At 40.5% G+C, this 26,344-nt stretch overlaps 1 protein-coding gene across 5 annotated transcripts in view; it reads left to right on the top strand.

The window, feature by feature from the left end:
• gria4 (glutamate receptor, ionotropic, AMPA 4) overlaps nt 1-10,318 on the top strand; it is a 200,926-nt gene extending 190,608 nt beyond the window's left edge. For 2 of the 5 annotated variants that reach the window (XM_031895621.1, XM_031895620.1), the window contains exon 16: nt 8,338-10,318. In XM_031895621.1, the coding sequence (XP_031751481.1) occupies nt 8,338-8,502 (165 nt within the window). In that variant the 3' untranslated portion in view covers nt 8,503-10,318. Of the gene's footprint in view, nt 1-147; nt 221-8,337 lie in introns of all 5 variants that reach the window. The other 3 variants (XM_031895623.1, XM_031895622.1, XM_031895624.1) reach the window with 2 other exon arrangements.
• The last annotated feature ends 16,026 nt before the right edge of the window (nt 10,319-26,344 follow it).

Here is a 26,344-nt window from a genome sequence, read left to right as displayed (position 1 = left end):
TTTCCCTTTAATCAGTTGCATTCAAAGGAAGGCAAGTGTTAAATGTATGTGGTTGGCCAGCATCCTGCTATTGGCATCATTTCCATTCTGCAACAAAACATTGTGGTTCTTTACCTTAAGCGTCGTGTTGCTGTGTTTACGTTCCAGGTGAAGAAAGTGCAAGGTTGTTGCAGATCATCAAAAACAGGGCTATTCTCCTTCAGTATACATTACTGTAAAAGTATGTTGGTTTTCTAAAGTTTATGATCACTGCAGCATTTCACTTCATTTCTGTTGAATTTACACACATGGCAGGCCGCTATTTTTTTTTTCCACCGTGACTGCTTGATCGTGCGTTTGTGCCGTGATGTGTGACTCAGACATCCGATTCCAACCATTTCAAAGATGCGGGCAGATAATCTGTCGGGTTTACTTATAAACTCATAGCCATGTCTTTAGATTAATATACTTATCATTTTATGTTATAGCTCAGTGCTGTCCAACTGGCAGCCTATGGCCCCCCTTGTGTAGCCCCTCATCTGTCTGACTGCTTACCTTTGTGTAGGCTTTAAATGGTATCAGTACTGAGGTTAACTGGCCCCTGTAATATCCACACCTCAGATTCAGGCTGTAAACCCCTGTATTATTCATACCTGTAAGCTCTTGCACTGTTCACACCTGTAAGCCCCTGTGTTGTTCATACCTTGTGCACCTGTTTACTCCTTAGACAGACTGTAGAACAGTGCTGGCATTGTACCACTGCATCTACTGTAGGACAAGCTGTTCATCTTGGAGTGGTCATGATCAGTTACTTGCGTAGTCATAATAGGTTTCCCTGTCTCCTTCCCTACTCTGTCTGTCCTGCTCTACCCTGCGTGTGTGTGCCATACTCTGCCTGCACTATGCTGCCAGTGTGTGCCATACTCTGCCTGCCCTATCCTGCCTGTGTGTGCCATACTGTGCCTGCCCTATGCTGTCTATGTGTGCCATACTCTGCCTTCCCTATGCTGCCTGTGTGTGCCATACTCTGCCTGTCCTATGCTGCCTGTGTGTGCCATACTCTGCCTGTCCTATTCTGCCTGTGTGTGCCATAATCTACCTGTCCTATTCTGCCTGTGTGTGCCATACTCTGCCTGCCCTGTCCTGCCAGTGTGTGCCATACTCTGCCTGCCCTACTCTGCCTGTGTGTGCCATACTCTGCCTGTCCTATGCTGCCAGTGTGTGCCATACTCTGCCTGCCCTATGCTGCCTGTGTGTGCCATGCTCTGTCTACCCTATGCTGCCTGTGTGTGCCATACTCTGCCTACCCTATGCTGTGTGTGTATGCCATAATCTACCTGTCCTATTCCGCCTGTGTGTGCCATACTCTGCCTGCCCTACCCTGCTTGTGTGTGCCATACTCTGCCCTATGCTGCCTCTGTGTGCCATACCCTGTCTGCCATACTCTGCTTGTGTGTGCCATACTCTGCCTGCCCTTTGCTGCCTGTGAGTGCCATACCATATATGCCCTGTGCTTCTGTGTGTGCCATACCCTGCATGCCCTGCTCTGCCTGTGTGTACCATATTATGTTTGTCCTTTGCTCCCTGTGTGTGCCATACTTGGCCTGCATTGCTCTGTCCTGCCTGTGTGTGCCATACTCTGCCTGCCCTATGTTGCCTGTGGGAAGTGAGCCTGGCAGGGATTGTTCTGGGATTTTGTTAGCCTTTGGAAATAGTTGTTAGGGGGTCTCTAAGGTCTGTAATAATATGCTGGGGGTTGCTGTGTTACCCACAAGAGAGGAGGAGCCATATGGATTTAAAGGTGTGGCTTAATATGACATAATAAGCTTTTTTTCACACATGAGTGAAGGGTGATACCCCTGCAGTGAGCACCAATATGTTTTAGTTTTTTGGTGTGCTACCACCTTTAATGTGGGTATGGTCTTAAAAGCTGTGGTAACATAGAAGTGGTTTAAAGTGGGTGTGGTTTAAACAAGGGAGTGGTCAAAACAGGCTTCCATTATCAGCCCTCCACCATGTAGGCCAAAAAAATCCCGTCCCTTGGTACCATAAAAGTTGGACAGCGCTGGCATCATGGAATTGCATATATGTACAGTGTAATTGTTAAGCATGATAGGTTCAATTCAGAACCTTCAGTACATATACAGTACTACCCTGTCCTGCTGTATAGGGAAGCTGGGTCCATAGAGCAAACCTGGGATAAAATCAGCTGTGGCTCTGGACAATTAAAGAAAAACTATGCCCCTGAACAATGTAGGTCTCTATAAAATATATTGCATAAATATATATAGGTACTAAGGGCCACCCCCCCCCGGATAATACATTGGATATGGTTTATTATCCAGGAACTAGACAATGCTAGGCAAGTGTTTGTAAATGGTACACAGACAGCACTAGGTTTATAGGACTTCCAATCTTCAGCACAGCCTAACTGGATCTCTCAACCTCAGCCATATACTTCAGTGGATTCATAAAACATCAGCCATACACTTTGAGGGCATGGTTTTTATTTGTGTTGTAATATATTGTATAAATTGTACTTTAGATTTTGGGAGATAGGGCCCCTATCTGCCGTGCAGCATGGTATTAACGGTTTGTTTTTTTGAAAATCTATATGGGCATATCATAAATCTGATTTTCTTATTATGATATAATTCCAGTTGGATTATTTTTCTTCTGGGGTGATTCAAGTGGGAATTAGTCTCCTTTTTTGCTTGGTTTAGTAAAGAACATTTTTCCCACTTGACGGGGGTCATTTATCAACATTAGAAATTTAGCCCAATTCTAGTTTTTTTTGCAGCAAAACTCGCCAATTCGAATTTGAAACTCCAAATCTGAAATATAAAAATTCATGCTAAAAGTTCATGCACAAAGTTCAAGCTATTTTTCAAAAATATGGGAAAATATGATGTCACTGCATTTTGTTTTTTCATGTTTTTACATTTTAAATTTGAGTTTTTTTAATATAACTCATTTTTAAAAATAATTTATTAATTTAGTTTTTTTAAAAAAAAGATATGGTAACTTTTTCTATTTTTGTATAGGCATAGGAACTAGGGTTGCCACCTCTGCCTTAGTTGGGCAGGCAGCAGGGGGAGGAGGCGAGACTGTGACGTTGTGGGGAGGGGAGTAGGTGGGGGCATGATATCACAGGGGGCGGGGCTATGACGCTGCAATCGGTGATTGGCCTGCCCATTCTTCCTCATTTGGGAAACCGGACAGGAGGTTTTGACCCGGATTATTGTATGTACTGTATAATAAAATATCCATAATCTTTTTTAAATACAGCTCATTTTAGATGTGAGAAATATGAATTGTTCAGTACCTTTTTTTTTATTTTACTCTGCACCCTTGGAGCATAGGGTTTGAAAATATTTTAAAGGGAAAGTATCACCAAAATAGGTGAAAGTAACATGAATTGGTCTTTATTTGAGCAAAATTCAAAGAAAATGTTGCGCGGCAAAAAAAATTGTTTTTTAATAGACCTAAAAAATAGTGATACATATTACGGAAAGACCCCAGTTCCAGAGCATTCTGGGTAACATTTCTTATACCTGTACTTTATAAGAGTGCAGCACATTATACTCTCAGCGCAAAAAACGTTTTTGAAAATGTACCCTAACTAGGGTTGACACCACTGCCAGCTTTCTTAGCCGGGCATGGGGCAAGAGTGACATCATGGGGCGAGAAAGAGGCAGGGACATGACGTTTGGGAATCTGGGCAGGAGGTTTTCACCCGGACAGCTGGTTTTCAGAAGGGCTGTCCAGGTCAAAACCTCCTGCCCAGTTTCCCAAATTAGGAAAACCAGGCTGGACTCAGTAACATCACCACGTCACAGCCCCGCCCCCACAACATCATGGCCCTGCCTCCTCATTGGCCCGCGACGTCATGTACCTGCCTCTTTCCTGCCCCCCCCCATGACAAAACCAGACAGGTGGCAACTCTAACCCTAATGGAAATCCTTATTATGGATAGAAGAATCTTTATGTAACGCTTCTCTTCTAGGCTTATTGTGACACTGCAGCAAAGCAGGTTGGGTAGCATTAGTCATAGTATAAAGATGAAGTAATTACAATCCTAATATGGTAAATTGGTTTACAGCTTATTTCACTAATGTTTGGCGAAACCGAGAAGCTTGTACCACTGAACCCTTGACTTATTCTATGTCCATCAAAATCTACTGCATCCAATGCAAAATGTATAATAAGTATCTGACATTTCCGATATCCAAGTGGCTCAAAACAGACCCGGAGTATATCAGAGATTTATAATTCATTTGCTTGGGCAATTTCCCTCCGGCTATTGATGACAAATTTGCAATTATTGACCATCAAAGTAGGAACATTTACTACAGTGATGCATTGTGATGGCTTTTCATCGAGGATGGAATAGAAAATGTATAAAGCTTTTAAAACCTGTATAGCTTTGCCAAATTTGTTAACAGAAATCCATTATTCTTTGTAATTTGTTAAAAGTAGTTTCCCATCCCTTAATAGGAAATTACAGATTTCATCGGGTCTGAGCCAAGAAAAGGATATCGAAATGTAATTGAAATTCTTTATCAATAGGAAAAGCTTGGAAAAATAGCAATGTATAGCAAAGAAATCATTTTATCACAAGAGGAATTATATCTATCGGAGAAACCCTTAATATCTGAGCAAAGCAAGTACAGAATATTATATTATTATCATTACAACCCCATATCCTGCTTATGTAGTACTAAAGTGTATGATTTCTTTAATTTCCCTTTGTTAGACAACAAACAAGCTAGCATTAACCCCATGCTTTGTCTGTTCACTGGAGATGCGGAGCACATTTGTAAATAATTTTCTTTTAAAGGAGAAGGAAAGGTATAAACTAAGTAAGCTTTATCAGAAAGGTCTATGTAAAAACAGCCATAAGCACTCACAGAAACGTTGAGTCCTCTATCAAAAGAAACACAGGATTTTTAGTCTCCTTTTTTGTAAACATGTTCTTAGGATATCTGACTTCCTCTCTTAGAAAAATGTTTCATTCCAGGGGCCAGAATAGTTCTATCCCCTCTCCTGCTCCCCCCTCCCACAAGAATTCATAAAATTCACTCCCCCACCTTAGGAATGTGTAATCTGAGCTATAACCACTAGTGCTGCAGCAAAAAGCTACTAAAAATGGCAGCTGCAATCTTAAACAAACAGAGAAAGTGTCTAGGGCTCTTTACTCAGGTATGGTAGTGCTTTCTGCAGAATAAATATAGCATTCTAGGTGGCACTAATGTGGCGAATCTATTGGCAGTAAAATGCCAAAATGACTTTCCTTCTCTTTTAAATCGCCAGCTTAATGAAAGAAGGTGCAATACCCACCAATGAGTCTTGTAAGGTCTTGCTTGCAAAAATCATCAAATAACAACCGCGTGCTCTATAAGGGATAATGACAGGAAAGACCATTAAGCCATTTTCTCTTTTTGGTGATACTGTCCATTTAAGAACAATATTATCTGACCTGAAAATGCTTAACATATGTGGCTACATTTTTTTATAGTTTAATTCAATATGGAGCTATAGAAGAGTCATGACATATGTTGCATTTAGATGGTTATTTCATGTGTTGTTTCCCTGCGGAGATCCCTAATTAGGCACTGCATTGGATCCAGATCTAGTAAGGGATATAACATAAATCAGATGAATTGTATATCTGTTTTTTTAGGAACAAAATGTATGTTATGCCAGGAGGCATTGCCAAGGAGATTGATGCATAAATAAACATATTTGGGCTTTTTTAGAAACACTGGGTACATTTGTAGCAGTTAAGAGATGTGCTATTTTGCCATTGGTTAAAATGACCCCCAGTATGTGGGAGTCATTTCTAAACTATATACTTACTGCATATAATGCATATGTGATAAATGACCCCACAAACTATTAATATACTTACTGTATCCTTTGCTATAGAGGCCTAGCGCCATTTCTTTGTTCTGCGGGGACTCATAGTGAATTGTTGTCAACATAAATACATTGTCTGTATCAAAATCTTGACTAGAAGCTTGTACAGGGGTCTGTTGGGGATGAATGTTTATGTTAGTAAGAATGTCAAATGTCATATGTTAATAAAGTTGTTGCAGGCTTGAAAAGGAAGAGGAAGATGGGGGTGGAGTTGAGTAGGGTGTGAGACAGGAAAAGAGAGAGTTTTTTAGATTGTCCAAGACTTTTCAGATGTTGCTCTTAGGCTGACGGCACAAGTGGCATTTACTCCGTGGGTGGGAAAACCCTGGGGTAGAAACCACCAATGTTATCTGAGCGTCAAGTGCATATTTTTTCACCAAAGTCCACCCTGTATGTGCACTGACAGGTGAATATGATTCCCGACCAACCTTAGACTAAAATATACTGGAATTAAAGCTAATATGATGTAGAAAGCTTGTACTTCATCTCTAACCTATTAGATTTGATACTTGAAAAAGTCTGTGCTTTCAGTAAGTCGTAACAGTCATGACTAAATAGTAAAGTGATGAAAGAAATCCTATAGCCTTTGATTCATCTCATTCATGTAGATATCTGGCAACAAAAAAACCAAGCAGGAGATCTCTAGCGCCAATTACTAACACACTGTAGATGTTAAACTGCACCAGGGCAGTTGTCAGTAGCAACTAATTAGATCTTACTTCTCATTTTCATAATTGTATTAGACTTTTCAAAACTATATGCTTATTGTAAAAAGTAAGTCTTGTACTTACATCTGCTCAAGCAAAGCTCAGGAGTTTATGTAGAACAGTAAAATTGTGCATGCAAAGTTACTATAATTAATTTAAGTAGGAGTGGGGGGGGGGGGGCAAACTGCAGTTATGGGACCCTATTTTTTTTATAATGGAAAACATTCTAAAATGTACAGTTCTAAAATGTAAAATTCCAGGACCAGGTTTCAGTGATAACACTGAGGGAACTACTACTCTGCACATTAGTGATGTAAGGGTCGACCAAAAGTCGACCCACCTCCGACCCTATCCAGCTGCTCTACCACCCACACCCGACCCTAATCAAGCGCACCTCCAAATTTATAGACCCACACCTGCCCCGCTATGACATCATGGAAGGGGCTGTGTCTATACAAGGTGCAGGCGTGAGTCTATGCAAGGCGCTCACTGGAGGCAGAAGTCAGCACATTAAAGGAGAAGGAAAGCCTAAGTCACTTGGGGGTGCCAACATGTTAGGCACCCCCAAGTGGCTTTAATCGCTTACCTTCTACCCCAGGCTGGTGCCCCTGTTAAGAGAGAACTGCATCAGCCCGGGGTACCTGCAGCGAGCACTTCCTTCATCCGCGTTGGCACGCTGCGCATTACAGTGAAAAGCCGAACTTTAACAACAAAGTCGGCTTTTCACTCTAATGCGCCGGCCCAGGGATTTTGCCGGCAGAAGAAACATGGAAGAAGGAAGCGCTCGCTACAGGTTCCCCCCGGGCTACTGCGGGTTTTCTCCGAGCAGGGGCATCAGCCCAGGGTACAAGGTAAGTGATTAAAGTCACTTGGGGGTGCCTAACATTTTGGCAACCCCAAGTGACTTAGCCTTTCCTTCTCTTTTAAGGTCGAACCCACCCGACCCGCGGGTACAGGCCACATTTACATGCCAAAAATAACTTTGGCAAATCAATGTTTTAGTCTGGACTAAATGACTTAAAAACTAAAGGACCTCAATGTGGCCCCCCGAGGTGGCCATACATGCACATATATACAGAAGGATTGAAATTTTTGCCTAAGTATAACGACGCGGTTATGGGAGGGGGTTAGTTCTAAGTCTTGTCTCTGTGGATTTCTCGCCATGTTTGATATAAATACTATACCCGGTTCTTTTTTTTTTGCATAAACCTCAATATGTCCTTATGAGAAATAGAGTATTTTCTCTCCACTGGGGATGGGATTTTTTTTTAGCAAGTCGATAACCCTTTAATCTCATTCATTGTCATTACGCTATTAGGATATATTCAATGTATTTGAATTAGTCTAGAAACCTATATCTGTGCTAACTCAGCTAATTATTTTTATTTTTTTTAAAAGTCAATTTCTATATACTACATTTATAAGTCAGCAGCTAACATTAGAGCTACTAGTCTTATAGTATTCTGCTGGGTAATTACTGAAGCTGCTTCTAAAAACACATGCTTAATAATATCCAATATACATAGAAGCAGAATTTTCTGATAAAATACATGATGTTAGACCAAAAATTATATCTAAAGCGACCATTTTATTTCATGTGTCTCCCTTATACATGAAAATGCAGATGTCTAATGTAAATATAAGTTGATGTTTTCCCGTGTGCAGTTCTTCCAAGAAAACAGATACTATAATATACGTTATTGCTTTTTTTTTCTGTTTCCTGCTTGTTTAGCTGACCTTTTCTGAAGCCATAAGAAACAAAGCCAGATTATCCATAACGGGGAGCATAGGAGAAAATGGCCGCGTCCTGACTCCCGACTGTCCGAAGGCCGTACACACTGGAACTGCATTAAGACAAAGTTCAGGATTGGCTGTAATTGCATCGGACCTACCATAAAAACCAAATAATTTATTGAGTGCCTTAATAAAACACTGGTGGTGAGTGATTGGAATACAGCACAGACTGTGACTTACAACATGGGAAAATCACTGATGACCTAGTAATATTACTGAGAGCGGGAAGTACGTCCAAATGCGCCAAACTTCATCAGCAACAATGTGTGCATGAGTTCTGCTCGGAAACCCAAACTCAGATTTTATATCAGGAAAAAAAATGCATAATTTAGTTTTATGGGGGGGCGGGGAGGGGTTGGGAAAGAGTGTATTAGCAACAACAAATTTATCTCGAAGGAACAAATACATAAAAAAAAGACTCGTCAGTTAGCTCCTAAAACTGTGAAGACCATGATGAGAACGGACAATACTTTATGTTTTAACACAGATGGAAAATAGCTATAGAAGTCAATGACATTACTAACCGCTATCTCGAGAAACTCCATACGTAAAACGGATTTTAAAAGGAAAAATCCGATTGTTTAAATAGATCTCTTAAGGAAAAAAAAAAACAAAAAAACTGTGATACAATTAATAAACATGTAAATCCTGTGAAAAATAAATTATTTACATTTTTCTTTGGAAGAAAAAAAAAAAGAGAATATGACATGCTTGCTTTTTAAACTGATGTAAATGAAATTAGAGTACAACGCGGTTCTTTTTTCTAACCATCGTAGGAAACAATTTCATCGCAATAAGTACAATTTCCATCGCTGTAATAAAACAAAAACAAAAATCAGAACTATTTTTAAATAATATTTGTGGGTCAACTTTTCAATTTCATTGATTCCCATTCTATGTTCCACGCGTATGTAACTCTTGCATTCCATGGCCAGGTCATGAAAGTAGGGTTGCCACCCAGGGGCGGGCCAAGCCAACCGGGCGCCCTAGGCAACCCGGTCGGCCAATTGCCCCTAGTGCCTAGATCGGTCATTGCCTTCGCCGCTAATGACAAGCGGGGGAGGCAATGACAAAGTAGCACTAGGGGTAGGCAGGAGAGGCTCCTGCCTGGCGCCCCTCAATCGTTGCGCCCTAGGCAGCTGCCTCTTCTGCCTACCCCTAGTTCCGGCCCTGTTGCCACCTGTCCGGTTCTGACCCGGACAGCCCAGTTTTTGGACCTCGTGCCCAGTTTCCCAGATTATGAAAACTGAGCAGAACTCAATAACATTGACGTGACGATCGGGCAATCGCTGATCATACACATCATAGCCCCACCCCTGTGATGTCACAGCCCTGCCTCCACCCCACAACATCACTGCCCCACCTCCTTCCCGCCCCCGTGACATCACCCCTGCCCGGCTAAGAAAGCTGGTAGAGGTGGCAACCCTACGAAAGATATGTTAGCAAGTCCACAGAGGCAATGGGTCATTCCAAAACGAATTATTTCTAATCTTGTTCTCTGTAAGAAACAATGTTTTTGTACCCACCAAAAAGAATTAAAAAAAAAAAGAAAAACATGGCCTAAATTATATGTTAAAAAATGGGGGTGTTCAGAATGGTGTTTAGAAGCCCTTGAAAGAAGCAAAGTGTCTTACTGAATCAGGCATGTCTGAAGTGAAGAAAACAATTATAATTTGACAAATCAGGGTTTTGTTTTTCTTTTTTTAATAATCACTGTGATCTGTTTGATACACCTTTGCCATCTTTCTGTTTATTTGTACTGTAAATCTATCATATTTTTTGACTGTAATCCACATTTATTCCCTGCTATACCATGTACTTTAACACAAAGATGTTGTATTGTTGAAGGTTGTGTGATGTTTTCATTTAAGAAAAAAAAGTCAAGGTCCCCTTAAAAAAATACACTTTTTGCAACTTTGGTGGTTTGGTTGTTTTGAATGTTAGTAATGTTGAGGTTTCCAGATCTCACCAAAAATGATCCTATTTTCTTGGCACCACAAATCATATATTCTCGTGTTTGAGCGTTTGTAAATAAAACGGAATTACGGAATCCAGAATTCTGTTAAACTGAAAGGAATAGTAGTTTAAGCTGAGTGTGCTTCATCTGTAAGGCATTCAAAACTGCACTTAAAACTGAGTAAAATATGACAGATTAGTAGGGGTGCCACCTGTCTGGTTTTGACCCGGACAGCCCAGTTTTCGGAAGGGCTGCCCGGGTCAACCTCCTGCCTGATTTCCAAAATTAGGAAAACCAGGGAATCGCCGCGCCATAGCCCCACCCCGTGATGTCACCACACCGCCTTCTCCCCACCCTGTGATGTCACTGCCCTTCCTCCTCCCCACTCCCCATGACATTACCCCCGCCCCCTGCCCAGCTAAAGGCCCCCATACACGTTGATATCCGCTCGTTTGGCGAGATCGCCAAGCGAGCGGATCTTCACCCGATATCCCCACCTATGGGTGGGCGATATTGGGGAGCATGTAGGTGAAAAAAATTTATTGGCGTCAATGGGGCTGTCTGTTCAACTGAATTTTCTAACCTGGCCGATCGATATCTGGCCAATTTTAGGCCAGATATCAGTCCGGCAGTCCCCTCGTTTCTGCCCCTACACGGGCCGATAAGCCGCCGAATCAGTCCAAGGGACCCATATCGGCAGCTACTATTGGACCGTGTATGGGGACCTTAAGAAAGCCGGCAGAGGTGGCAACCCTACAGATTAGTAAAAGAAAACAAACCCACTTTTTGGGGATTCGGCTGAATACTGAATCTTTCACAAAGACTAGTGATGAGCGAATTTTTTTGCCAGGCATGGATTTGCAGCAAATTTACGCATTTCGGCATTGGTGAATAGTTTTGCGAAACTTGAGGGAAAATTTGCCACTGAAAAATTTGTTAAGTGTGGTCGCATAAAAAACAGCGTTTCGGGGATTTTTCGCTGTTTCGCAAATTTTCCTGTCGTTTCACTAATTTTCCGGTGAAGCGAAACGCTACAGATTCGCTCATCACTAACAAGGACTTTGGCCAAATGTCCTAACGTGTTTGTTAATTCAATTGGGTCGTATTTGGCTTGGATTTGGCCAAGTCCCGAACTAAATCCATGATGTAATGTATCCCTAATGGAATCTGACTGAATACATGTAAGCATTAAAAGAAGGCATCCATACAGGTATAGAATCTATTAGCCAGAAATCTGTTATCTATAATTACCTATATATAATTACCTATATGTGACATTTAGGAGCTGATTTACTGAAACTCAAACATTTCTCATATTTTTAATTTTAAAAGTTTGACTAAATTCATTTCCACAAACTAAAAAAAAGTAAAATTTTAAATTATCACCCTGAAAACTCAAATATTTCAAATTGTTGTACAAAAAGCAACTTCAAAAAATCCAAAACCTCTATAGTTTTGAGTCAAAAGACGACAAAAGGACTTCTACATAATCTTGGCAAGTTTTCACTTGCGAATTGTTAGATTTGGATTTTTAGCTGTTTAAAAGCATAGTAAATCTTTAAAAAGTTGCAACTTTTTTTGCCACAACTTTCAGTGTTAAAAAATCTGAATTGAAAAAAAAAGTTTGATGTTAGTAAATGGGTGCATTAATCAAACAATTAATTAATTGATTAAACAAATAAACAATTTTTGACTCGTTAGGGCACATTTATCAACATTCTGATTTTAATGGTTTTAGAGTTTTTTGAAACCACAAATAAATTAATTTCAACTAAAACCATGAATGTCAACTTGTTAAAAGATCCAAATTGAAAAAGTACATATGAAATGTGGAACGAAAATGAAAACAAAACCACAACTTTTTCATTTTTACGTTTTCCTACAAATCTTCGTGGACTTACAAATAAAAAAAAAAAAAAACCTCTAAAATCATGAATTAAGCAAATAAATTTTACCTAGGGAAAAACCCATTGACTTTTACATGGCCTTGATAGCTTTTAGATGATGAAGTTTTGTATTAGTGTTTTCCATGGTTTTGGTTAATAATAAATGGTGAAAACCCCCCACGTATTTACCAAATGAAGAAAAAAAAGAAGAAAAAAATCACCAACCAATTTATCAATGGGTGTAATCTCACCATTTGGTAAATACGTGGGGTATTTACCAAATGGTGAGGTTACACCCATTGATAAATGTGCTTCTAAAAATCCCATTGCAATGAAAAGAAAGTTGGTGATTTTTTTCTTCAGTGAGCTTATCTCACAGTTTAATTAATCTGCCCCTTAATGCCATGTTTATTCCAACACAATCTCATTTTTTTTAAAAATATTGGATTGTTTCATAGTAATCACTAGTGATGAGCGAATCTGTCCCATTTCGCTTCACCGAAAAATTTCCAAATCTTTCAAACGATTTGGGAAACGGTGAAAAATTTGCGAAACAGTGAAAATGTTGCATGTCAAAAAAAAATTTGTCGTGCAACAATACATTTGACGCACAACAATTCTTTTGATGAGCGAGACAATTCTTTTTGATGCGAGAGACAATTCTTTTAATGAGAGAGACAATTCTTTTTGACGCAAGAGACAATTCTTTTGATGAGAGAGACAATTCTTTTTGACGCAAGAGACAATTCTTTTGATGAGAGAGACAATTCTTTTTGACGAGAGAGACAATTCTTTTTGATGAGAGAGACAATTCTTTTGATGAGAGAGACAGTTCTTTTGATGAGAGAGACAATTCTTTTTGATGAGAGAGACAATTCTTTTTGACGCAAGAGACAATTCTTTTGATGAGAGAGACAATTCTTTTTGACGCAAGAGACAATTCTTTTGATGAGAGAGACAATTCTTTTTGATGAGAGAGACAATTCTTTTTGACGCAAGAGACAATTCTTTTGATGAGAGAGACAATTCTTTTTGATGAGAGAGACAATTCTTTTTGACGCAAGAGACAATTCTTTTGATGAGAGAGACAATTCTTTTGATGAGAGAGACAATTCTTTTTGATGAGAGAGACAATTCTTTTTGATAAGAGAGACAATTCTTTTTCGACACCCAATTCGCAAAAGAATCCGCCAATGTTGAAACACGGAAATTTGTTGCAAATCCATTCCTGGCGAATTTTTTCGCCCATCACTAGTAATCACACTTCACTTTGCAGAAAGCCTCTTATCTGGAGAACCCTAGATCCCAAAACTTCTGGCTAACAGATTTCATACCAGTACAAAATAATTACACATTATTGGTAACATATACTTTTGTGTTTACTCCAAAACAAAAACCTGTTTGGTTTGTCTGATATGTAGTAGTCTGTTCCCCATACAGACATGTTGAGCCATTGGTTTTATTTGTGTCCATATAAATACTTATCCTGGCTAGTTTTGTTTTTTTTTCCCCTTGTGGAACCCCCATATCTTGGGTACCACTTACTTCATGTACCCAGATAACATTTATTTTATAAAAATTTGTAACTGTATATAGAACATGGGTAATTGTAAGAATCTCTATCAATATAAATGATTGTATAAATGATTGTGCCTTTCAGTATCCACAGCCTTGCCATTACATTGGATTTAAGATGTTAGTTTCTGTTTGTTCCAGCAAGACTTCCTACTTTATGTTTAAGGAGTAACTATTGAGCTTACAAATCTGTTTTCAGAGTCCACCATTAATGTAAATGAAGGTGCCATTTCATCCAATTAATTTTCATCCAATTCTTCACATTCTCTCACATTGAATATCATACCATTTCTTGGAACAATATTTGCATTACGTGCCTTAAAAGAAGAAAAGATGAGTTAAAGGAACAGTAACAACAAAAAATTTGCAAAAAATTTACAAAAAGAGCTTTAAAGTAATAAAAATATAATACACTGTTGCCCTGCACTGGTAAAACTGGTGTGTTTGCTACACTACTATAATTTATATAATAAGCTGCTGTGTAGCCCTGGGGGCAGCCATTCAAGCTGGAAAAAAGGAGAAAAGGCACAGGTTACATAGCAGATAACAGATAAGCTCTATAGAATACAATGGTGTTTTATCTGTAATCTGCTATGTGCCTGTGCCTTTTCTCCTTTGAATGCCTTCCCCCATGGCTACATAGCAGCTTATTTATATAAATTATAGTAGACTTTCTGAAGTAAACACACAACTTTTACCAGTGCAGGGCAGCAGCACATTATATTTTAGTTACTTTTATACACTTTCATTTTTTGGTGTTACTGTTCCTTTAAGTAGAGTAGGTGAGGACTAAATTAAAAACATGGCCAGACTATTTTACAAACCCTCACATTTCCTTTTTTGCTCCTAATCCTATTACCCAAAGTAAAATTGGGGGTAAACAGTAGTTTCACCAGATCCTCATAAGGGTAAGATTAACCAAACTGGATTATCTGTAGACAGCCAGTGGTAATAAAGTCTGCTTCTTCTGACAGAACGTTCAGTTCAAAATGCCATAGCTAAGATTATCAAAGATGTCGCACAATCAACTCATACACAGTATTAGGCTGCAGGTCTAGTTAAAAGACGAGGAAAGGGAAATTCACTGGGGGGGGGTGCCAATGTGAACATCATTGCTAACCTTAGACCCCGGGTCAGTTGCTCCACCATCTTGTGTGATGCCCCAAGGATCCCCAATGTGAACATCATCGCTAACCTTAGACCCTGGGCCAGTTGCTCCACCATTTTGTGTGATGCCCCAGGGATCCCCAATGTGAACATCATCGCTAACCTTAGACCCCGGGTCAGTTGCTCCACCATCTTGTGTGATGCCCCAGGGATCCCCAATGTGAACATCATCGCTAACCTTAGACCCCGGGTCAGTTGCTCCACCATCTTGTGTGATGCCCCAGGGATCCCCAATGTGAACATCATCGCTAACCTTAGCCCCCGGGTCAGTTGCTCCACCATCTTGTATGATGCCCCAGGGATCCCCAATGTGAACATCATCGCTAACCTTAGACCCCGGGTCAGTTGCTCCACCATCTTGTGTGATGCCCCAGGGATCCCCAATGTGAACATCATCGCTAACCTTAGCCCCCGGGTCAGTTGCTCCACCATCTTGTATGATGCCCCAGGGATCCCCAATGTGAACATCATCGCTAACCTTAGACCCTGAGCCAGTTGCTCCACCATCTTGTGTGATGCCCCTGGGATCCTTTGCGCTGCCCAGATAGCAGGCATGCACAGTACAGTAAATATAATCTTACTTTATAGTTCATATGTGTTGTCCAGGACACCCAAAGAGATTTGCTGGGGCACCGCCCGGGGTGAGGTGATCTAAGGTAATCAATGATGTTCACTGGGGATGTTTAGTGTTAAGATAGGTTGTCAAATCAAGGTGGTATGATCTCAGGATCAGCACAAACTCTATTAGATGATTCTAACAGAAGCCATTACTGCCGCACACTCTCTGCTACTACCAACAATTCTGGTAATACACAGATCTAACAGTGAGACCTCTAGTGGCTGAATCTAACACATCATCTCACCATATCTAGCACATTGGCACCCACAATGAATTTCCCTTTATAGCTGACTTTATTCTAAAATGTTAACTTGTAATATCAGTGTATTTAGCGCTGGAGAAAATATGTTTAACGTCCAAACAGTGCAGAGATTTTCCATGTCCACATCTGTTATTATGGACACACTTCAAGCTGTGTTTATTGATAGACAAAACACAGAAAGAAATCGCCAGCGCTCGGTCTAACCCACGCTGTAGTGTTGACCAGCTGCTAGAAACACACAATTGTGCCAGCGCTCAGTCTAACCTACAATCTGGAGTTGACCAGCTGCTATAAACGATAAAGAACCATTACCTATACACAAAGAAGAAGAAAGTTTGCCAGCGCTTAGTTTGCCTTTAAAAATAATTTTTACAAAAAATGAGGTGTTAGTACCACACTTTGGCCAAAATATGTAAGCTCACGTGCCACGTCAAGGCCCCTCATTATACGTGAGTCCTACACTGTCTAATGACTTTGAGTCTGTGATGCAATTAAAATAAAGTCCCCCAGAAAGCTTATTGATAGAGTTGCTCTTTGATATCTGAATTACTCTCATCTGTCCACTTATATTGAATGACTAGTCTGAAAATGATGAAGCCAGATTGTGCAGTTTGGCACTTTGAAAGACAAACTCCACAGATGGAAATGTGACAAATTTTTTTTACCCCAGAATATAAAGAGCTTTAATATTGAACCGGCCTTGGACAAACTATTATCTAGATTCTAGAGCAATCTATTTAAGAACATTTTTATGTATAGTGTTCCTTTATTAACAATGCATCTGTTAGGGAACCTGGCTGAACCCCACTATAACTTGAGAGCCTGGTGTTTTTTCCACTAATAAGTGACCCAGCTGAACTTATCATTTAAAGCTATTTCTGGTGTTCTTGTGTATGCACCTTGTCTTGTACATGGCAAATGTAGCAAATAATGAGATGGTAGGTTTTGTTTAAGCTAAAATGCTATGGTGGAACCAGTAATTGCATTAACTCATTTCTTTTAAACATGGTTGAAAGGATACTTATCATACACAATGTGCACATAAAGGACCAAATGTAGAAGAACTCACCAAATGGGAAAAGTGGTCCAGGTGCTCCAGACCCAGACAGGGATAGGGAGTAGATATCCATAAACAGCAACAACATAAGCTTATAGCAGGGATCCCCCAACCTTTTATACCCATGAGCAACGTTCAAATGAAAAAAGCGTTGGGGAGCAACACAAGCATGAAAAAAGTTCCAGGGGGTGCAAATAAGAGCCGTAATTGGCTATTTGGTAGCCCCTATGTTGACTGGAAGCTTACAGAAGGCTCTGTTTGGCCTTACACTGGGTTTTATGCAACCAACACTTGTCTCCAAGGCAGAAATTCAAAAATGAGCACCTACTTTAAGGCAAGGAAGCAAGAGCGGTTTTTGGCTCCAACCTGGAGGTTAGCTGAAAGTACCCTTCCATATAGGCACTGTTGCCTTAGCCTAAGACAGGCAGTACCTAAACCCTGATCCATAGTCAGCTGTAGGACACCTTAAAGCTAAAGGTATTCAACCTGAGGACTGAGGTATCTATCCCGACTGCCGTCCATAGTGGTGCCAAGCTGACCAGGTGTCTTGACCCTGCACAGTCTCATCCAAGGTGGGATAAACCGGTGGGCATCCTCCTCAGAGTGTGTTACTGCTATGAGCTAACCTTGTGCACTAATTTCCAACAACCCTGTGCACAATTGTTGACAATAAACCAAGTTATCATTTGTTCATCAGCAAGAACCTTCTGGCATCCATTATTTGTTATTTTACTCTGCATACTGTGACTGTGAGTAGTAGTGGCACTACACCCCGGGATATTTCCACTTTGCGAAAGCCCATCTGAGGTTTTGAGTCCTATGTACCCCATGCTCAAAACCTATCCTAGCTGGCGCTTGTCTGTTTTACAGCCAAATAGGGGTTACATATCCAAATCTCTTTTTTCTATCCTTTCATCTCTTTTTCCCATACAGAAATAAGGAATGACCATGCAATTGGCCAAATAGTTAGAAGCAAGAGGGCCCCCTCATACCTGGTTTTCCTGGTATCCTGGTTGGCCGGTCTGACACTGCACGTGTACACCAAGGCCTCCGGTTTTCTGGGAGCCACTTCCTCCAAAGTATCAATCAAAACTAACTCTTTATTATGCCAAAACCACAAAACCAAAACCACAAAAAGGGGTGTGTCCTTTTGTCAGGTCACCTGACAAAGGGGCATGCCCCAAAAACATTATGTGGATTTGGCATTATAAAAAGTTAGGGGCTAGTCCTTCTTGAATCAGCTTTGTGGGCAGTAGACCTTCTTCTGAGATGGAATAAAGAACACATTTTCCAAGGTTTGACATGTAATAATGATACAACTACTTAATTCTAACATACAAAACACAGACCCCTGCAATCAGTTTTATAAACATTCCATGTTTCCGTTACACTCGAAAATATAAAACCTTACTGGCTCCATATAAAGTTTTACTCATTACTTTTCCTGCGCTTCTTTCCAATAATCAGCTTACATTTGTTCCCACACTTCAAAGTTGCACGCACAGACCCTGGGATTACTTTGACAGTACTTTACATCAAGATATATCACAAAAGTCATAAATGAGAAACTGCTGGACAAAAAAAAGGGATCAAAAGTAACTTTCTTCCTAAAGCTTGAAAAGAATACACTTACTTCAAAAGCATGATCTCAGCTAGTTTCCTGGGGTCTGATATTTGTTAACGAAACAGTGGGCAGTTCTTAGAGAAAGCCTTGCAGGGAGGACGTTACCTTTATGAGAAAGGCTTTATTATTTGGTCAGTACATCCGTATGGGGCATCATCATTCTTGTAAATTTTGGCCTGTCTCCAGTGGATGCCTTTACAGTTCACTGAAATGAGAAACAGTGAGCAATGGTTTAGCATTCCCTATAGGACAAGTCAACCAATATATATCTATAACAGAGGGCATAGTAAGGGGGGCAACAAATTCTGCTATACAAATGCTGTACCAGTCGGCTTATTTGTTAGGAACTCTTTGGGGGAATTCACAAAAGTGTCGGTAAGTACAGGTATGGAATCCGTTATCTGGAAACCCATTATCCAGAAAGTTCTGAAATACAGGAAGCCCATCTCCCATAGACTCCATTATAAGCAAATAATTCTAATTTTTAGAAATGCTTCAGTTTTTCTCTGTAATAATAAAACAGTACCTGTACTTGATCTCAACTAAGATATATTTACCCCTTATTGGGGGCAGAACAGCCCTATTGGGTTTATTTAATGGTTAAATGATTCCCTTTTTTTCTCTGTAATAATAAAACAGTACCTGTACTTGATCCCAACTAAGATATAATTACCCCTTATTAGGGGCAGAACAGCCCTATTGGGTTTATTTCATGGTTAAATGATTCCCTTTTCTCTGTAATAATAAAACAGTACCTGTACTTGATCCCAACTAAGATATAATTACCCCTTATTAGGGGCAGAACAGCCCTATTGGGTTTATTTCATGGTTAAATGATTCCCTTTTCTCTGTAATAATAAAACAGTACCTGTACTTGATCCCAACTAAGATATAATTACCCCTTATTGGGGGCAGAACAGCCCTATTGGATTTATTTCATGGTTAAATGATTCCCTTTTCTCTGTAATAATAAAACAGTACCTGTACTTGATCCCAACTAAGATATAATTACCCCTTATTGGGGGCAGAACAGCCCTATTGGGTTTATTTATTGGTTAAATGATTCCCTTTTCTCTGTAATAATAAAACAGTACCTGTACTTGATCCCAACTAAGATATAATTTCCCCTTATTGGGGGCAGAACAGCCCTGTTGGGTTTATTTAATGGTTAAATGATTCCCTTTTCTCTGTAATAATAAAACAGTACCTGTACTTGATCCCAACTAAGATATAATTATCCCTTATTGGGGGCAAAACAATCCTATTGGGTTTATTTCATGTTTTAATAATCTTTTAGCAGATTATTGGATTATAAAGAGATCCAAATTACAGAAAGATCCCTTTTCCAGAAAATCCCAGGTCCCGAGCATTCTGGATAATAGATCCTTAACCTGTACACCGTTCTAACAATGGGCAACTGGACTCCATCATTTTTAATATGCATGATTTTTTTTTGATTGGTTATATATATGAGTTGGGATCACACCTGATTTCAATATACATTGAAGATAATGAAGTTAGACAAAATTCACAGACGAGAATATAAAAAAAAAATTTTTATTCTAGAATACAAAGAAATCTTATATTGAACCAACCTTGGACCAACTACTTATCTTTAGCGATATATTTCATAGGTTGGCGCCTTGCTGCTTGAATCATCTTTTCTCTTTTAAGTTCTGCTCTATCAGTACAGAATGGCAATACATAGGTAGATGTTTGTTTAAATGTTTCTCGCTGTTTTCACAAATACTCAGTAAATAAGCAATTTACCCCCATAGTCCTCTTAAAACCTCCAGGATAATATTCATCCTGATCTTCTTGTAAAACAAAAAGATCAATACTTGCTTATTCTGTGGCCATAATGATTCATTGTGTTCACACAACCTTTGCCTAGCTCATTTATTAAAAGTCAATTGTTTATAGCAGAGGCAAGAAGCCATTATTTCATCTCATTAGAAATAGTTCTTAATGAAACAGCATTGGGGTCATTAAAATAAAATTATGAAGACTGAAAACTCTTTTGTCAAGATGAAGAAAGCTATTTTACTTGAATTACCTACAGTGCTTCCAAGTAAGCTTATCGGAATCCTGGCGGAGGGGGGGGGCCAGGGCCCCTGCACCCTATACATAAATAAACATTAGTGGCCAGGGCCCCTAAATAGTTTGCTGGCCATCCCCCCCCCCAAAGACAGTGCCAATACATTGCCCCCCATACAGCAAGCTGGCCAGGCACCCCCATAAAATATGCAGGATTGCAGGCCAGGCCCCCCCTGAAGACAGCGCCCCCATGCACATTGGGGTTCAGTGGAACTTACCGAACTTCGGGATCCTCCAGGCCAGCGATGCTTAGAAGAAGATAGGAGGAGGCGTGCACACAACGGTATTGGGGTATGTAAAAAATTTATATCATTTTTTTTTTAAAAAACGGTATTTGGTATGAAGCAGTTTACCGCCCAGCACTAGGTCTAGGGCAAAAATGTTGTGTTATTTGAGGGGGTTTTTCCCAAGCAAGCTTTCTTATGTAATAAAAAGTTCAGCACCTAAAAGTTAGCTTGATATTTAAGAAAGTCCGCTTGGGGAAAAAAAAACCCTAAACTAAGGTATTTTTGCTTAAAACCCCACATGAGCCTGAAGGCTCCAGCAATCATAAACCCGCCTCTTAGGGGCAGATCTATTTACCTGGGTACCTATGTACCTGGGTTTCAAGGTAATTTATGTAAAGAAAACCTGCTAACGATGATAATCATGTTTTCTTGCATTAATTGCTTATTTTCATATTGGATTTAGTTTCCCCAAGCGTGTTTTCTTCAAAAATTTAAAAGCTTGCCAGGTTATAGGCAGCAAGCTTTGAAAAAAACACACTTGAGGCAAAAACATCTCAAGTTTATTACTTAGATTACCCTGAACCCTAGGTACGATCCTTTACCATATCTGCCTCTTAAGCGTCACTTTTAATTCCCATACATTCAAACCATGCCGTGGGATAAGGGGAATGTCCAAACTATCTTGGCTAAAAAGGGACTTCCCAACTGGTGTAAGTAGAACATGGGTCATATTGGACTCTTACTCAGAGAGGCCCACGCTAAGTGGAGAAGGAAGAGTGAGGGTGTTGTGGAGATACAACTCTCTACTGCCACAAAGTATAACTAAAGATAGGATGCAGAAGTTCTTACAAACAAAATTACAGAAACACTGTCAAAGTATCCACAGGATTATACTCACAGGTTTCAAGTTTTACCTTTAGAGGTTCTAGCAAATATGATCCAGATCCCCTATAGCAGAAATGGATGAGGGGGTAGAAAAAAAACCTTAATCTAGCTTTGCCTAACTATCTTATGTTCCTAGAATATACTGTTACAAAAGCTAGATTAGGTAGAGTCAGCCTGTGGTTGTAGAACCACATGGTGACTCTACCTAAGCTGATCAGAAAACCCTGCACTACACTGATGAGCCTCAAGAAGGGCAAAACCGGTCTGTAGTTGGGAATCTCATCAGCTATTATACTGGCTTCAGCTTTAAACCCAGTGGGTGAGCTTTAGCCTATAGGATAAACCCATGTAAATGGAATTTTTTTTTTAAGAGTTTGGAATTCATTCCCAGAATTCCTTTTGAAAAGCTAGTCCTGTAACTGACTTTTCATGGGGTCTCTGTTCCACAAAATTCACTATAAGGGCTGTTCCTTTAGGGCAGAACTCTTACTGGGCCTTCTTGACACCAGGCTAACCAAACATATTCACCTGGAGAGAGAATGAAAGGCCAAAGAGGAAGGACCACCTCTTTCCAAACAATGGGCCTGATTCAATTCAGGGAGAAAAAATGATCTCATGATTTATCATGTAAAAACTCATGGACAAGATTCAATTTGAGGAGAAAAAACTTTTCTCCTAATGCAGTTTTAGTTTTATTTCACATAGACTTCATTAGAGTTTTCACGTGATTAACCATGAGATGAGGATTGAATTGCATCTCAAGTTGAATCTCGTTAATGAGTTTTCATGAGATAAACCTTTTCCTCACTGAACTGAATCTGGCCCAATCAGGGGCGTTTGGGCCCCTCTTGCCGCCTGAGGCGGCTCCTGGATGCTGCCCCCCCCGCTCCCCAGCGCTTACCTCTCCAGTGCAGGAGCGGGTCCGGGGGCGGTCTTATCGCTAGTGCAGAGAGCGCAATTGCGCTCTCTGCACTAGAAGAGCCGAATTTCCGGTTTAAAAACCGGAAATTCGGCTCTTAAAGTTACCAGGAGCGGCTTTTTGCCGCCCCTTGTAACTGGGGCGCTTCTGCCACCTGAGGCGAGTTTCTCAACTCGCCTCATGGCAGAAGCGCCCCTGGGCCCAATGTAGAAAATGTGACAAAAAGTGCTCACTAACCTATGGGGCATTAATATAGATATGTAAATGAAATAACTTAGATACAGTGGTTTTTGCCTAATAATTAAGAAATAGATAGTGTAGGGCAGTGCTGTCCAACTTCTGTTGTACCGAGGGCCGGAATTTTTCTGACCTGCATGGTGGAGGGCCGATAATGGAAGCCAGTTTTTACCACTCCCCTTTTTGAAACTGCACCCACTTGAAACCACACCCATGTTATCACATGACCATACCCATATTAATGGTTGTAGTACAGCAAAAACCTGCCATACTCTGCCTGCCTGTGTGCCATACTTGGCTGGTTTGCGCCATACTTGGCCTGTGTGTGCCATACTCTGCCTGCCCTACCCTGCCTGTGTGTTCCATACTCTGCCTTCCCTACCCTGCCTGCGTGTGTGCCATACTTTCACTGTGTTTGCCATTCTTGGCTGGTTTGTGCCATACTTGGCCTGTGTGTGCCATACTCTGCCTGCCCTACCCTGCCTGTGTGTTCCATACTCTGCCTTCCCTACCCTGCCTGCGTGTGCCATACTTTCACTGTGTGTGCCATTCTTGGCTGGTTTGTGCCATACTTGGCCTGTGTGTGCCATACTCTGCCTGTGTGTGCCATACTCTGCCTGTGTGTGCCATACTCTGCTTGCCCTATGATGCCTGTGTGTATGGCACACACAGGCAGCCTACAGTGACACAATGCTGGCACTGCTCCTACAGTCTGCACAATAACTATATATTAAAAAAACTTTATAATTGCAGTACCACCACAGTATATGTTCTTTTTGTAGTGTGCAGGGATTATTTGTGGGTTTCTACTGCTCCTGAGGTGTGAACAGGGGAACAATGGGGGTGATTACAGCCTGAGCCTGAGGTGTGAACACTGCAGGGGGTGAACAGTGCAGAAACTAAAAGGTGTGAACAACACAGGGGATTACATTTTTAAACAATACAGGGGGATTACAGCCTGAATCTGAGGTGAGAACCATGCAGGGGGGGGAGTTAATCACAGTACTGATACCATTTAAAGCTTACACAAGAGTAAGCCATCAAAGCAGCCAGACAGGTGGGGGGCCACACAGAGGGGGGTCGCGGGCCGCCAGTTGGACAGCACTGGTGTAGGGGATTTAAAGCTATAGGGAATATTAATCCTATGGATCCCTACACTATCTACAAATCTAATGACTATATTGAGCCCTATGGCAGTGACAGTTAGGAAGAGAGGGACGGTTTGACAGAGGTTCCTGTATTTAGATTTCTGATGGTTATTCTCCTACAGATTGCTCTATAAATGCAGCAGCAGGACAGCAGTAATGCTTCCTATCCCTTATATGAGAAAAGGGAAGGTTAATAATGCAGCAAAAAAGTGCCTGCTTATAAGGTCCAATAGGATACATACTTGGGCTAGTCCATTTTAGGCACATTTTAACACACTTTGGGGCCGATTCACTAAGGGTCGATAAAACGAGCTCTATTTATAGCATGTGTTAAAAATTTTATTGCTTCTTATTTATCTTATATTGCGCGCAATATATTTTGCTATATTAGTGCATGATTTAACGCACGTAACCATTACTTTCTGAAAACTACTGTTCTGAAAATGCCCATTTCCCTGCAAACTGGCGGCTGCATCACTCTGGGGCCAACACAGACTTGAATAAATCCCACTGCAAAGTCTGTATTTTGTTGCCAAAAGCCCAGGAACCACAATTTTCTTTAAGTACCGCCTGCCCCAAGTAGGTGTTAATATTCCCACAGACTAATTTGATATTTAGCGCATTTAAAGCTTCATAGGGCCGATTCACTAAAGTACGTTAAAACTTGCACTATTTATAGCATAAAAAAAAAATACTTAAACTATTTATAGCATGCGTTAAAATTTTTATCGCGTCTAATTTTATCGCGTCTAATAATTAACTAAAAGCATACTTGCGTTAATTTAAGCGCGATGCTGCTTGCGTTATTTTAGTTGCGAAGATTATTTTCTTGTGGTATTTGACAGAACGAGCGCTAATCAACGCACTGTGTATAAATAGTTGCCGCATGCGAAAAAAACGCACGCCATGTTAGCCATTGATGCCAATACTTACGGAAAATTACTGTACTGAAAATGCCCACTTCCCTGCAAACTGGCGGCTGCATCACTCTGGGGCCAACACAGACTTGAATAAATCCCACTGCAAAGTCCATATTGTGTTGCCAAAAGCTCAGGAACTGTACTTTTCTATAATTACAGCCTGCCCCAAGTAGGTGTTATTTTTCGCACAGACTAATGCGATATTTAGCACGTCTAAGTGTTTGTGAATCATGCGTTAGTATTATTTCTGTGCACAAATTAAAGCAAAGCGGTAAAATTAACGCATGCGGTAGGTAATATACTCGAGTATAAGCCTAGTTTTTCAGCACCCAAAATGTGCTGAAAAAGTCACCCTCGGCTTATACTCGAGTCGGGTGCCATGGGTCCCTCTAGACTAGCACCCTCTCTCCTTTGTGTGCAAATTAGGCCACCTGCAACCAGACCCTCCAGTGCCCTGGCCTAGGCTCCCACTAGCAATACTTATTTCCTGAAGTATATTCACTAATTAACGCAATGCGAGGTAAATAGCGCAGTGCAGTTTTTTTGCGCATGCGATATGCGACTTAACACATGCAAAATGACTTTGATGAATCGGGACTTAGCGCATGCTTTTTAACGAAAAAAAGCATGCCATAAGCGTTAATGACCTTTAGGGGTGTATTTATTATGCTGTGTAAAACGAATTCCTATAAAACGGAGTAAAAAGCTGTGTAAAATAAATGGAAAAGATTGCCGTTGGAACGCCGGATATTACACCGGATATTACGCCATTATTTTCCATAAGTTCCGGTGGAAGAAAAAATGCGTAAAAAAATTACGCTGATTTTACGCCGTTTTTACATAGTGAAGCCTGGCGATGTGTAGCGAATTTTCTTGCCGTTTTTTACACAGCATAATAAATATGCCCCTTAGTGAATCAGCCCCTTTGTATGCGAGTACAAAACATTATTCTTGTCAGTTGGTTTGGTATAGATAGAGGTAGCAAAAGTGGATTGTCCAGGAGGATGCTGATCCCTCCAGCATTTGTGCACCAAGCTCTTCTCTACTGGACTGCCAGGGTGTGTGGGTAAGGTCTTCCCCTTTAATACAAAAACACAAACATTATTAAAAGGTGCGAATTGAAATGTCTTTGCAAGAAATTATTTTCTTCTCCTGCTGTTTCTTTAAGGAGACGAATATGTGTCATTATGAATCCCCCTACTGCGTTTGAAGTGTCCTTTGATTGCCGCATGTTAAATATATGCAGCCCCCGCAATAGGTCAAAAGAGTTAATGGATTTCTTCATATTCTGCTAGAATCTATCACAGAGCAAGAGCCAAATGGTATAACTGCAAAGCAGAAAGATCTTTTTTTAGGTATGTTATA

Source organism: Xenopus tropicalis, chromosome 2 (genome assembly GCF_000004195.4).
Source record: "Xenopus tropicalis strain Nigerian chromosome 2, UCB_Xtro_10.0, whole genome shotgun sequence".
NCBI classification, from domain to species: Eukaryota; Metazoa; Chordata; class Amphibia; order Anura; family Pipidae; genus Xenopus; species Xenopus tropicalis.
Note: the sequence above shows the minus strand (reverse complement) of the source record. Positions and strands in the feature narration are given on the sequence as shown.